The sequence below is a fragment of the Ranitomeya imitator genome, chromosome 5 (genome assembly GCF_032444005.1).
Source record: "Ranitomeya imitator isolate aRanImi1 chromosome 5, aRanImi1.pri, whole genome shotgun sequence".
In the NCBI taxonomy this organism is placed as follows: Eukaryota; Metazoa; Chordata; class Amphibia; order Anura; family Dendrobatidae; genus Ranitomeya; species Ranitomeya imitator.
Genome location: NC_091286.1, coordinates 47,349,451 through 47,365,087, shown reverse-complemented (window position 1 = coordinate 47,365,087; position 15,637 = coordinate 47,349,451). Strand labels below are relative to the sequence as shown.

General features: G+C 43.2%; 1 protein-coding gene across 1 annotated transcript in view; it reads right to left on the bottom strand.

The window, feature by feature from the left end:
• The window catches only part of TTC7A (tetratricopeptide repeat domain 7A), a 405,643-nt gene that overhangs the window by 361,886 nt on the left and 28,120 nt on the right, over positions 1 to 15,637 (bottom strand). The window contains exon 3 of the mRNA XM_069768639.1: positions 10,760 to 10,928. Within this exon, the coding sequence (XP_069624740.1) occupies positions 10,760 to 10,928 (169 nt within the window). The remainder of the gene's footprint in view (positions 1 to 10,759; positions 10,929 to 15,637) is intronic.

The window sequence follows — 15,637 nt, the reverse complement described above, 5'->3', positions numbered from 1 at the left end:
TTCTTAGACTTGTTCTAACATTTTATTCAGTTCATCAGGAAAATGACTTTGTATTTTATAGATCCAATATGTTCATTTGGAATTGAGAGCAGATTTTCTATTTTCTAAGGAAGTGACCCGTACAGAATCGAAATTATTTTTATATTGTAGGGATAAGTGTCTTGATTTGCTTTGTTTGAGGAAGCCATTTTTGATATTGTGTCTGTGGCCATTCTTTTGCGCCTGCAACATTTGCATTCTACGGCCCAAATAATGAAGACCACAGCCATAGGTGCTACATAATCGGAATTGCTTTCGACTCTGCAAAAACTCTTACTGTTTCACTTATTCATTCTCGTCTGGACTATTGTAACTCTCTACTAATCGGCCTCCCTCTTACCAAACTTTCCCCGCTCCAATCTGTCCTGAATGCTGCTGCCAGGATCATATTCCTCACCAACCGTTACACCGATGCCTCTACCTTGTGCCAGTCATTACACTGGCTACCCATCCACTCCAGAATCCAGTACAAAACTACTACCCTCATCCACAAAGCACTCCATGGCTCAGCACCACCCTACATCTCCTCTCTGGTCTCAGTCTACCACCCTACCCGTGCCCTCCGCTCCGCTAATGACCTCAGGTTAGCATCCTCAATAATCAGAACCTCCCACTCCCGTCTCCAAGACTTTACACGTGCTGCGCCGATTCTTTGGAATGCACTACCTAGGTTAATACGATTAATCCCCAATCCCCACAGTTTTAAGCGTTCCCTAAAAACTCATTTGTTCAGACTGGCCTACCGCCTCAATGTATTAACCTAATGATCCCTGTGTGGCCTATTTAAAAAAAAAAAAAAAACTATTGCTTTTATTTTTTATTTTTTAAATAGGCAATCAGGTTCCTCGCATCATGTTCTCATTCACTTTATGCAGTTAATAGCCCTCTGTGTCTGTACTGCTACATACTTAGGCTGATAACTGGTTCATGCAGCTTTACATGAACACCCGAGCCTTACACTATGGCCGGTCCGAATAACTAAAGCAATTGTTACCATCCACCTCTCGTGTCTCACCTTTTCCTCATAGTTTGTAGCTTGCAAGCAGCAGGGCCCTCATTCCTCCTGGTATCTGTTTTGAACTGTATTTCTGTTATGCTGTAATGTCTATTGTCTGTACAAGTCCCCTCTATAATTTGTAAAGCGCTGCGGAATATGTTGGCGCTATATAAATAAAAATTATTATTATTATTATTATAATTGCTTGATAATTCCTGTGTACTTTTAATTGTTTAGCCCCGTGGTCGATGATTTTGCGGCAGCAACATTTTTTAAACCTCGTTACCCCCTTGTGTGGATGATCATTTCCCCAATTCTTTTCCGCTTTTCTTCCCATTATTTATTCAAAATTTATCTAATCAATTGATTCCCCCTGTTGTATGTAGTAATAAAACTGTATCTCCATCTCTTCACGTCTTTAGAGCCATCAGTTTGATCCAACAACTTATTTTTATTTTCATTATTAAGGCAATCCCCCTGCTGGAGATGAGATTTCTTTCAAAAGCCATCTGGAAAAGTTTTTTTGAGGATATCTTTTTTCAAACTGCGCACTGTAATAATCAAGGTACCCATTGACATCCAAGGGTTTAAAGTGTGTTCTACTCAATATGGATCGATCTGAGTGATACAGTTCAAGGTTCAGAAAGACCATACTGTCCCAAGCAATATGAGCTGAAAATAATAAACCCCATGTATTGTTATTATGTTCTTCCACGAAGGAGGCCGCCTCAACATCTGTACCACACCAGATAAAGAAAAGGTCGTCGATATAACGGCGGTAATATATGATATGCCCAACAGCACATCAGACATGATCAGCGACAGGAACTCGAATCTCCCCATAAAGAGATTAGCGAAACGTGGGGTGACCCAGGTACCCATCGCCGTACCAAACCATTGCAGATAGAACTCATCTTGGAAAGAAAACAGGTTATGTTCCAGCATAAATTTCAAGTCACTTAAAAGAACTACCCTCTGTTCGGGCTAAATGGTAGGATCGGTAGGATTCAAACATTGACCATAAGGTCGGTCTGGAGACAGTGAACTATTACCTCTCCGCCGATCCTGCTATTCAGCCCAAACAGAGGGCATTTCATTTCAGTGGCTTTAAATTTATCTTGAAGCATATCCTCTTTTCTTTCTAAGACGAGCTCTATCTGCAGCGGTTTAGTACAGCGATGGAGACATATCAAAAGGTATATAATATGGAAACATTTTTAATATATGCTTGGAGTCAGTGGGAACGAACATGTATATATGAAATGCAACAATTAATATATGTAAGCTGTATCTCGGTCACTCAGGTTCACCAACACATTTTACCAATACGAGGGTTATTATTATTATTATTATTATTATACATTTTTATAGCGCCATTTATTCCATGGCGCTTTACATGTGAATACGGGGCAAATATAGACAAATACATTAAACATGAGCAGATAACAAGGCACACGAGTACATAAGGAGGGAGGACCCTGCCCGCGAGGGCTCACAGTCTGCAGGGGGTGGGTGAGGATACACTAGGAGAGGGAAGAGCTGGCTGTGCGGCTGTTCAGTAGGTTGAGGATCACTGCAGGCTGTAGGCTTGTCGGAAGAGATGAGTCTTCAGGTTCTTTTTGAAGGTTTCTATGGTAGGCGCAAGTCTGATGTGTTGGGGTAGAGAGTTCCAGAGTATGGGGGAAGCACGGGAGAAGTCTTGGATGCGGTTATGGGAAGAAGAGATGAGAGGGGAGTAGAGAAGGAGGTCTTGGGAGGATCGGAGGTCGCGTGTAGGTAGGTACCGGGAGACCATGTCACAGATGTATGGAGGAGACAGGTTGTGGATGGCTTTGTATGTCAGTGTGAGGGTTTTGAACTGGAGTCTCTGGGCGATAGGAAGCCAGTGAAGGGCTTGACACAGGGGAGAGGCTGGGGAATAGCGGGGGGACAGGTGGATTAGTCGGGCAGCAGAGTGTAGGATGGATTGGAGTGGTGCCAGAGTGCTAGAGGGGAGTCCAGAGAGTAGGAGGTTGCAGTAGTCGAGGCGGGAGATGATAAGGGCATGCACTAGCGTTTTTGCAGTGTTGCGGTCAAGGAAAGCACGGATCCGGGAAATATTTTTGAGTTTGAGACGACAGGAGGAGGCAAGGGCTTGGATATGTGGCTTGAAAGAGAGGGCAGAGTCGAGGATCACCCCGAGGCACCGGGCGTGTGGGACTGGGGATAGTGAGCAGCCATTGACATTGATGGATAGGTCTGGTGGAGGGGTAGAGTGAGATGGGGGAAAGATGATGAATTCTGTTTTGTCCATGTTCAGTTGTAGAAAGCGAGCAGAAAAGAAGGCTGAAATGGCAGACAGACAGTGCGGGATTTTGGTAAGCAAGGAGGAGAGGTCAGGTCCGGAGAGGTAGATCTGCGTGTCGTCAGCGTAGAGATGGTACTGCATACCGTGGGATTCTATGAGCTGTCCCAGGCCGAAAGTGTAGATGGAGAAGAGTAGGGGTCCTAGAACAGAGCCTTGAGGAACACCGACTGACAAGGGGCGAAGTGAGGAGGTGGTGTGGGGGAGGGAGACACTGAATGTTCGGTCTGTCAGATATGACGAGATCCAGGAAAGGGCCAAGTCTGTGATGCCAAGGGATGAGAGGATTTGTACTGTTTTACATTACAACCAATCGTAATAAAAAAAATCACCAAGAGAGAGACAAGGAAAGGAATTTAGAATTTATAATAGATCAGTACACCCCAGAAGGTTTTGGATCCTTTTTGCTTTTTATTACATTTTATTAGAGACTTTTTGGTATTGAATATATCATCCTTTAGGCTAGGTTCACATTGCATTAGTGGCAGTCCGCTAACGGAATCCGTTACATAGCGCCACTAACGCAATGTAACGGGTCCCTTAGCGCACCCATTGACTGCAATATAACAACGCATCGCTAACGTATGCCATTTTTGGCATGCGTTAGCGATGTCCCGTTATTTTCTGACGGACCTCCAACGCTGCTTGCAGCCTTTTTGGGTCCGTTCTCGCTAGCGCAGATCGGGCATCTGCGCTAGCGGGATCGCTAAACGCGATCCCTTTTTGTACATTGCGTTAGCGCATTCCGTTAGCGTATGCGCTAAACAGATTGCACTAACGCAATGTGAACCTAGCCTAACTGTTTTTTTTTTTTTTTTTATTTTAAAATGAAGACTGGATAGCCAAAACACGTATGCTTTCATATGTATTTTTATTGTTCCTTCACAATTTCTTGTAGGCTGCTCCACATATAAAAAATATTTTTTACAACAACATCCTGTAACAGTTTGGAAATATCGAGTGGATGCGCCTACATCTTGATTCTTTGTGTATATATATATATATATATATATATATATATATATATATATATATATATATAATTTTATTTTATACAATATTTTGCTTAGTATAAGATACTACAGCAAATCACAATGAAAACAGCTATATACAGCATTATCAAAATAATCGAAACACTGCACAGTAGTGGATCCCAGAATATCTTGAGTGAAATCTCTAGGGAAAATGCAAAGGAAAAAGGTCTTAAAGTTCAATAAAAAGGCCCTTGAGACTCTTATAAGTGGACCTGGTGATTTATGAATGTTGTGCTGAAGTCGTCTGGAAGAAGATCAACAAAAATGCGATGAAAAAACAACGATATTCCCAGTTTTGCTGCATTTTTTTACCCAGTTCAAGAGGCGAATTATTCGTTCCCCTGCCACAGCCAAAAGTCTTCTTGGCATGCACATGATTGCTGAGGCCCAGAGAACGCTGGCGCTTTAGCACTGGATAGGCATAAGATTGGAGAGTAGGGTTTTTTTCATTTTTCTGTAATATTTGCTATTTTTTAAAGGTTGGGTAACCCCTTTATTAGTATAAAATGTCCTAATGCCATTCCAGGAGGCCCATGGCGAGAGGTCCAGCTCACTAAAACACCAACGTAAAAGTCAACTTTACATAAGAACGTGCGGGATTTCCTGTGGTCAGTACGTACCATTCGATGAGTTCTGGTGATGAGAGAAGTCACAGGGTAGATGCGGTAGAGAGTGAAGAGCAGATAGGGAGAAAGATTTTAGAGATATTCTCAAAAGAATCAGATCCCACAGATTTGGAGGCACCACGTGGAACATCTGACAGCAGCACAATTCCCAGAGAAGCAAAGAAAAAGAAGACAGAAGACAGTTAAGATTTAGAGCGTCAAGCATCGACCCTGGCATCTTTAATAAAGACTAATTACACCTAAAATCACAAGAAAATATAAGTAATATACATTCTCTGCAGTCACAGGTATAATATAATAGGTGCCAATTATCAGCGGACCTGTCATGTTGAAAATATAGTCCCGAAGGCGGTTCAGCTGTACACCATGGGAGACCCTTCGGCATCTGACTGTGAAAAGTGGTCCCCAAATAATCGGAGAGTAGTAAAAAACACAAATACAGGTAGTACTTACCCTCCCGGGTTCAGTGCAAGCTCCCCACTGCTGTTCCCATCTCTGTGTTTTGGCTGCAAAAGTGATGTCATATGAAGTCAACAGACCACATTACCGCTGCAGTCAATCACTGAGCTTGGAGGCTTCTGCCGTCTACATCGGCACAGCTGCTGAGAACAGTGATTAGCTGCAGCGGTGATGTACACTGTCAAACTAATGTCACCAGTGCAGCCTCAACAGGTAGATAAGAACTACGGTACCGTGCTTAGTGGAAGCCTTTAGTTATTAAAGAAGTTGTGTGGTACTTGGACAACTTCTTCTCACACCCCTCGCTTGGGCCCGATAAAATAATAAAGCCTATACTCCCCTCCCGTGCCGGCACCGTTACCGCGGTCTTGGCACCCTGTCTCCTGTGCTGTTGTTGTGACATGTGACACTGGCGCCCAATCAGTGCTGGACATCACTGACTCTGCCTTCTGTCGAATTGAGCAGGAAGAGGAAGTGAGGGTTCACCCACAGCCCTGACTTCCTCTTCCTGTTCGATTTGTCTGAAGGCGGAGTCAATGATGCCAGCACTGATTGGGCGCCAGCGTCGTGTCACAACAACCGCACAGGAGACAGGGTTCCGAGACCACGGTAACGGCGTCAGCACGGGAGGGGAGTATAGGCTTTAATATTTTATTAATGCAAAAGATTTTGATCAAGAAGAGGTTGTCCTGGTAGTGGACAACGCCTTTAAATCTCTTTTTCTTAAAATCGGACCGTACTCGCATGTCAGGAAAACATGGGCAGCTGGCAGAACTCTCATAAAGGGACACAGATCAATTCTCCAAAGAACCCTCTTAGAAAAAGACCTATAAAGTTATTTATGGCAAAATAAACTTCGTAGCACTCGGATGTCATCCGAGAGTGTGGTCCGATTTTTTTTCCACAGACCGTTCTGTACAAGAAAAAAAATAAAAAAATCGGACATGTAGACAGCCCCATAGAATATCATAGGTTCGAGTGCTATACACGAAAATCAAGGGGACCACTCAAACGAGAAAATCAATCGTGTGCACAAGAGATTTCAGAGATTCCAAACTCACAAAGTTGGTTGGAAAGGCAAAAACTCTAACAGTGAGCCACAGGCTGTACTCTTCCGTATGAGATAATTTACTTTGTCTAAACACCAAGACCAGTGCCATTAAATGGCGTAAATAAAAATAGATTTTTCTTTCTGATAATTTTCCAATCAAGCCATAATAAAAGTTAATATAAATGTGATGCTTAATATGTGTATGAGAAAATGGTGCCTACAAAAAAAACTACATGGTTATGTAAGATGTTATGGATGGTATAGCTATGAAATTTGCAAAGACGCTTGTATATTTGGATAATGTGGTGTATGTAAATGTGTTGTGTGTATGTGTGCATTTTATATAGGTGTGTAACATGTGTGCGTAATGTATATGCTTTGTATAGTTTGCATATGTGTGTCTAATCTGAATATATAGTATTAAATATTTTTCAAAATCCACAGCAATCTAAAAGTCAAAAACAAAAAAAAAATGTGAAAAGTCTCCCATGGTGATAACCAGGGCGCACATGTGCTGTAAGGAGAATGCAATGTCTGATGTTGCAGAACTTCACACTGGGTGTAAGGGCGTCTGTCACTTTGTGATATATTGTTAGACTTTATTAAACTTTGTGAATGTTCTTTCGTTACACAACCAACAGTTTAACCCTTATGGTCTTAGCATTAAGGCGAAAACGCCAGCCCCCTCCAGACCCCAGATGTACCTTTAGCCCCCAGCGATGCAGCGGCTGGAGATGAAGGGAAAGATTATAACAGGGGTCTTATAGTTGTCGTATAGTTCTTTGTATCATGAAAAGTTTCACATTTTTTACCGTATACCTTCTATATTAATTTCTCCCCTTTGTCAAGATCTCTGCTTGCTGTCATTCACTATGTACATGTAGGGTCATATAATGGATGCACAGTTAGCAGAGCTCTGGCCTGTAAGGAGCAGAGCCCCCCTGTGTTCATCAGGATTGATTTATACCCCCTAGATGTAAGAGGTACAACAGGCAGACTGGAAAACTGTATATTATTCATTACAATATTAAATATTTGCTGAACTGTAATAAATAATAAGTGTCTTAAAGAACAGAGAATGGGCACTGTAAGCTAATTACGTGGACACAGCAATTTTGCAGAAAAGGAGTCACAGCTGTGCCTATGCGGCACCCATTTCATCCAAAAAAATCCTCCTGTGTTTAGATATTACTTATTATGGCGCCCCCTGCTGTTCTTTTGGTTTCCTCTTAAAAGTGTCCACCTAATGCTCCTATCGCTGGTGGTCACACATGCTCAGTAGCTCAATCTGACCACTGGGATCAGCTTGTGCCGGCGGTGGAGGGATTTCTCCATTGTGAAGGCCAGACAAGAATCAGCGATCTAGAAGTGGCTTCTTCTCACCGACACATTAGGGGGCCAAAAAAAAACAGACGGTGTGTGAGAGTGGTGCCTTAACAAGAGTAACAACATAGAGGAATGTTATGTTTAAAGGGGACTTGTTTTGCAATCGAGCGAAGAACTTAGTACGACGATGTGTTCCGCTTCAGGTGGAGATTCTCCGGTTTTCTTTGCAGCAGCTCCTTCTCTTCATTTCTGCTTTGCTGACGGGGTGTCACTGCCGATGTCATGCTGATTGATAGCTAACTCCCTGCTGTGTTAGGCTGAGCTGGCTGTCAATCAGCATGACGACAGCAGTGATGCCCCATCAACAGGGCACAGCGGAAGAGAAGGAACTGCTCGGTCGACGTGAAATCACCTGTGACTCCTCTGAGCAGGAACAGATCATCATGGGGCAGAACAAGCAGCTAGCCCTGGATAACCCCTTTAATAATTTGATTGCTGACGTGATATATTTCAGTAAGGCTATATTCACACAAGGGTAAAAAAAAGTCTGCGTTTTCTTGATTAAGTCATATTGCCATCCGTGTGCTGTCCGTGTATTTTTATACATCAACATTTTAAAGTGTACATGATCAAATAAAGATTTCTAGGTAAAATCTGGAATGTATGGTTGAGGCTCATGGGATCCCATTTTTTTTGCGCATACATAGACTTGAGTAGGTGAATTGCAACCGACAAACAGAAGACCCTTACACGTGACATTGGTCCTAGTGCCGTCCATGTGTGATTTGTCATGGACAAAAAATGTAAGTCATGTGAACGTAGACTAAGAATTATTTAACCATTAGACGACTCCTTATCTCAGGCAAAACATCTGAAAGTCCCATACATGGTACAATAGGTAAAAAATACCCCCCGAAATAATAGACATTAATAATGGAGTATATATAACCCTGAGCCCAGAGATCTGCTCCGCACAGACTGAGCAGGTCATAAATTAGGCTACTTTCACACTAGCGGTTTTTGCAATACGTCGCAATGCGTCGTTTATGGGAAAAAACGCATCCTGCAAAGTTGTTTGACACACGTTGCAACCGTCGTGCGACGGTTGCGCCGTATTGTGGCGGACCGCCGGGAGCAAAAAACGTTACATGTAACGTTTTTTGCTGCCGACGGACCGCTTTTTCCGACCGCGCATGCACGGCCGGAACTCCGCCCCCACCTCCCCGCACCTTACAATGGGGCAGCGGATGCGCTGGAAAAATGCATCCACTGCCCCCGTTGTGCGGCGAATTCACTGCTAGCGTCGGAACCTCCGACGTTAGTGTGAAAGTAGCCTTAGGCGATAAAACTCATGGACTCCTACCTACCAATATAAATGTAGGCTACTAAGCCCAGGAGAGGTATCATATTTTAGGATGGGTTCCCAGTAAAAAAAAGGTCGCCTTGTCATGGCTGTTGGGCACACATGAATTGGCCAATTCATGAGCCAAGCATCTTCATTTTAACCTATTTTCTTGAGCAGGAATGTAATTCCAATTTCATATATTCCATATTTGCATACTAAAGCGTTACACAGTGCACCTTTAATTTGTTAGTTATTATTATTATTATTAGGTTACTTCCTTTTTTCACATGCCTTTTTATTTTTTGACGCTGTGTTTTCATGTCTCTTTCTGATGTATCATGTATTAATTAAAGCTGCTTTGTTTTTGATACTTCCTGGTATTCGGCTTTATCAAAACTTTATTGATACAGTCATGTGCGGATTACATGCTCTTTTAGCACGATATAGCAGCTAAACAAACGCACTAAATGTGCACGTGCATTTTTACCTGCGCATCTAAATGCAATTTTATGGAGAAATTCCACACATAAAACGCATTTACAAGAGAAATTGACATGTTGCGGAAACACGCATCGCAAGTCAATTTACGCTGAGTATTAAAAAAATAAAAATTCAATGGGCATGACATTTCTATACATTCCATCCACTTTGCTGGAACCGGAAGACGCTGTGACACGGCTAAAATACGCAGCATTAAAAACTCACCAAACACTCATTGGGGGCACACAGCCTTAGGATATGTTCACATGGGCCATATTTGCTGCAGAAAATTTCTACAGGAAATACAAAGTAAGCCATGGAGAAGTGCTCAATGGCGTAGTCACGATACATTGTCTAGATTTTCTTAAGGATCTGGAGCATTATTATAAATAAATATATATATATATACACACACATATATATATATATATATATATATATATATATATATAGTATTTCATAGAATATTTTCCATGTCCTAATATTTTGGCTTACGTGATTTATTTAATTCTGGAATTGTGGATGTTGCAGGTAATCTGCGGCAAACTGTGCAAAAATTAGATTTTTATTTTTTTTTTACAGATTTTGACTTCTTCATTGGGGAATATACACAACAAATCAGCAGCATAAATTGACATGCTGCAGATTTAAAAGTCTGCACAGCAGGTCAATCTGGTGCACGTGGACATACCCTTGAGGCTACGTTCCCAACATGAGTTTTTGGTGCGTTTTTTACACTGCGTATTTTAGGGAAAAAAATGTAAGAAACCTATTTTACTTAATGGGTGCAGAAAATCTGCAACAGCAAATACTCACATGTAATGCGCCAAGGAATAAATGGCGCTATAATAATTAATAATAATAATAATAATAATACTCACCAAAAGCTCATGGTGGGAACGTGGCTTATCTAGGGGTGTACTTCTGCAATGGTGTGATGGAGGGTCTTTAAATTTGACATCCACGACAACATTCAACATGGGAGAAGTCACAATACTTTTTGGCCTAAGAATCCATATAATAGAACGACTCTTCTACAGTATACGCACACGTTTTACCTTTGATAACAAAAGCTTCAGCGAAAAGTCTCATCTTGTAAAGGGGCTCGTCATCTAGGGACAGATGTTCAAATCCCGATCTGGCATACATACTGATGGCATCCCGGTAAGATCCTTCACAGTAATGCAACTTCCCCAGTATCAAGAGCGCTTCTGTTAAGTTGTGAGGCTGTGGGACAGAATAGGTTATTGAGTATAACGACAGGAAAGACAGGAAATACAAATCTAGGGTACTTCTGATTTAGTTGGTTTTCCATGTATCCCAGTTATCCAAAGCTTTTTCCTGTTCATTAAAAACAAATCTTTCGAATAGAATAATCTCGCAGCAGGAGAAGAGTATGTTGATCTTGTGGGAAGCAGTGACTTGTCTAGTTCGGTAATCAAGCTCAAGTGGACGGGTCTAGAAATAACAAAGGCGGTAATATGGAGGTACAGAACAATGTTAAAGGGACTCTGTCACCTGAATTTGGAGGGAACAATTTTCAGCCATAGAGGCGGGTGTTTGATTCACCCTTTCCTTACCCGCTGGCTGCATGCTGGCTGCAATATTGGATTGAAATTCATTCTCTGTCCTCCATAGTACACGCCTGCGCAACGCAAGATATGGGGGATATGTGGTCCAGCAGTGAAGGACACCTGTGAGGAGGAAGTGACTAGTGGACCACAAGGCATTGAGATGCCAAGTATTGACTTCAGCTAGGACTACACAGTGACATACAGTATGTCACATCACATTGAAGTCGCAGTGACACATTGCAACATGTTTTCCAAATGTGTAAGATTTTCAGTCGCTGGTCACACATGACACACTTGCCATAGGCTTCAATATAAGTCACACACGACACACTTGCCATAGGCTTCAATACAAGTCACACACAACACACTTGCCATAGGCTTCAGTACAAGTCGCACATGTCACACTTGCCATAGGCTTCAGTACAAGTCTCACACGACACAGTTGCCATAGGCTTCAATACAAGTCACACATGACACCCCTGCCATAGGCTTCAGTACAAGTCGCACACGACACACTCGCCATAGGCTTCAATACAAGTCACACACGACACACTTGCCATAGGCTTCAATACAAGTCGCACACGACACACTTGCCATAGGCTTCAATACAAGTCACACACGACACACTTGCCATAGGCTTCAATACAAGTCACACACGACACACTTGCCATAGGCTTCAATACAAGTCGCACAGGACACACCTGCCATAGGCTTCAGTACAAGTCGCACAGGACACACCTGCCATAGGCTTCAATACAAGTCACACACGACACACTTGCCATAGGCTTCAATACAAGTCACACAGGACACACCTGCCATAGGCTTCAATACAAGTCACACAGGACACACCTGCCATAGGCTTCAATACAAGTCACACATGACACACCTGCCATAGGCTTCAGTACAAGTCGCACAGGACACACCTGCCATAGGCTTCAGTACAAGTCGCACAGGACACACCTGCTATAGGCTTCAGTACAAGTCGCACAGGACACACCTGCTATAGGCTTCAGTACAAGTCACATACGACACACTTGCCATAGGCTTCAGTACAAGTCTCACACGACACACTTGCCATAGGCTTCAAAACAAGTCTCATGCAACTTCTGGGTGACTTATCTACAACTTGACTATTTTTTCTACAGCAAAATCACAGCTCACTCAGATAAGTTGCATAAATGTGTTTGTGGCTTGGCATTTCAAAGATTTGCTGTCACGCGACACATGTCAGCATGTAGTACCTGCCTAAGGCCGGCGTCACACTAAACGTATGGAGAATCGGTCCGAGTCTGCCTGCTGAGAGAGGCACAAGTGTTCTCCATATGGTGATCTGTGTGTAATACGTTTGCAATATGATGATGTGTATGACATGTGTATGGCTTTATATTTCTCACTGATTTTCCCCATTGAACTTAATGGCTCAATGGGCTGAAATGAGAAAAATGTGTGAGTATTTTTCGCAAGCTACACAGATGATCCGTGTTGTGTCTGAGTTTTTCTCGCACCCATAGACTTGCATTGGCGAGACTTGAGCGATATACACGTAAAATCACAACTTGCGAATATGCCTGAGAAAAAATACGGTGATGTGAGCTGCCCCATAAATTAACACTGGTCCAAGTGCTATGCGATGTTTTCTCACACAGCACTCGTCCGTATTCTACGGTAGTGTGACCCCGGCCTAAAGTTGGACATACACATCAGAAAGTTGAGCGTTCAGCTATCTCCCCCACCATCCATGCATATTCACACTCAACATCATGTGTTCTGCACACAGAGGGGAAACACGCTGCTGTCAGATACTTATGTCCATCATCTGCTGGGGAAGAGTCGGGAGGCCTCCATACACGTCGGCCAGATGGTCCAGTAAGTTTCGCAGACTTTAATTTTATTTGTACGAAGGGGCTTTAGGAAGACAGAGTGATAAGAATCCTAACTTTACTATTTCCTAACATGGTAGTCATGTTGGTGTGGCTGGAATTATGTGAAAGGAGTTAACGATTACATTTACTCCTTTAACGTTGGCAGCATCTGGAAAATGTAAGAGACTGCAGACTAATAGTCGATGAAACGATGCATTTTAACATGTTCAGGTGCAAAAAGACGGCAATATTGTAAGATCTCCTAAGCTTCCAGATCTGCCGTTATTCAATCTGATATCAGCCCCGGATAGAAAGCATATAAAAAATAAATACTATATTTAAACCATTTTCTAAAATAAATAAACTTACACCCACACAGTCAGAAAATACTAATGCAGCTGTAAGACTTCAGCCTACGAGCCACAAATAAGCACTTATTCATCTTTACCAAAAAAAGCCTGAGAAAAACCCCTATCCATAAGAATGCAATAGAAGGAAGCCCATGATCCAGCTTCTTCTGGGAGACCTGGTGCTGTCCAAACCACTGAACCAGGGGGCTTACAATGTGGGGTTAACTTATGCGGAAAGAGGGGCAGTTCTTGACATTTAGAGGTACTGATGACAGAAGCTGGGGAATAAAGGGCTTTTCTTGGATTACAATATTGATGGCCAATCAAGGGAATCTATCGGCAGGATTTCACCCCCAAACTATTTATATGTGGATGTAGCTCTCTGAAAGACAAGTCCAGTGTCACGCCAGCGACTCTTTATAGCATCGCCCTACTCACTGCGTTCACTGCTCCGCTCCTCCCTGCATATGCATCTGCATATTTCCCATAAGGGATGGGGGCAGTGTTCTGGAATCACTGCGTTGAGAAACACGTGATGGTGTCTCCGCGGTGTTGGATGTTTTGGTCTCCCCGAGGCCAATCATCTGTACCTTTATAGCCGCTCCTCCCTGTGTCAGGCCGCTGCGCTGAGTCCTCATGCAGCACTTCCAAACTCTGCTGCATATCCCTGCTGTCTCCACCTGGCTATAGGTAGGTATGCCAGATCCTGCAGGAATTTAACAATGCTGAGTCCTGCAGGATTTGTCTTCCCCAGCTAATTACCTGGCCAGGCAATGGACATATTAGGCAGCTTCTCCCTCCTCGCCTTTGCCTGAGCTTAGGTTTTAGTTGCATTTGTCTCTAGCTTCCTGCTCAGTTTAGTCTCATTTATTATCAACCTGGCTTGTCTACTCATCTATTCTGATCTTTCCACTTCTGACCCCGGCTTACAAAGTGAACCTGTGCTGGGTGGCCTGACCACTCACCGTCTCACTATGCCTTTGTCTCACCCTCCTGTACTCGGTATACCTGCTCTGACCTGTGGGTCAACTGCTGCAGGTCCGGGGACTGCCCGGGCGTGACACCTGGCGGCTACCTGTGGCCATGTCCATTCTCACCACCATAAGTTTTAGCTAAAACCAGGTAGTCGTTTAGTTACGCCTCTAAGCCCGGCCCGTGGCGTAGTAGGTACACACTCACTTGCGTTACATCTAGCAATACCTTTACGTGGCCAGTCCGTTCCTCCATCCCTGAGAAACCAGCTTTTGAATGGTTTTGCAAATGTGTATAGATCTGAAGCCTCTGTCACTCCAGCTCTATTCCCCTCCAGCTTTGCCTCCTCTTACAAGACTCACATCCTCTATGTAGTGAGACTTCGGGCGTTGTCAGTCAGACAATTAACACTTATTAAGGTGATAACTAATTTATTAGTGGGGGTCTGACTCCTGGGACTTTCACTAATCAACAGAACGGGGAACATTTATCCCCGTTAGAATGGAGCGGCTGTGTGCATGCCTGAACACTGCTCCGTTCATTCTCCAAGGGCCTGACAATTGCTGCGCTATGGTTTTTCCAGCAGCCCCATAGAGAATGAATGGAGAATCGGTAAGGCATCGGATCTGTTGCTCCACTTTGTAATGACTGTAAAAATGCCCCCCCGACGATCTGCCGATCAGTGTGGGTCGCAGCAGTCAGACCTCCACCAGTCAGTAAGTTATCACCTATCCCATGGACAAACCATGAATTGCTTTCACTGGACAGCCTGTTTAACTCTTTTACCCTTTGGCTTTTTTCAGCTAGTTTATTACCAAAGACCACATCAAAGTTAAATGCGCAGTGAACCATGTTTCCATGGCAACCCCAGAGCAAGCAGATTCGAGATCATGAAAAGGAGTTTTATATGATCAAGTGTCAATAAAAAAAAAAAAAATAACTATGGGGCACACGATTCAGCATCACATAACACTCTATGCCTTGTGAAATGTACATACGTCTTGTCCAGGCTACGCCCTATGCCCTGACTCATGTGCTTCCCAATCATACACCCCCTTCACCAAGCCGCGGAAAACAGAACAGCTAAGGACAATGTGCAGAGGAACGTTCATTTACACCTCTCCTGGCCGAGGAAATTGGGACATAATGCTGAAAATGAGACAATTTCGCTAAAAAGA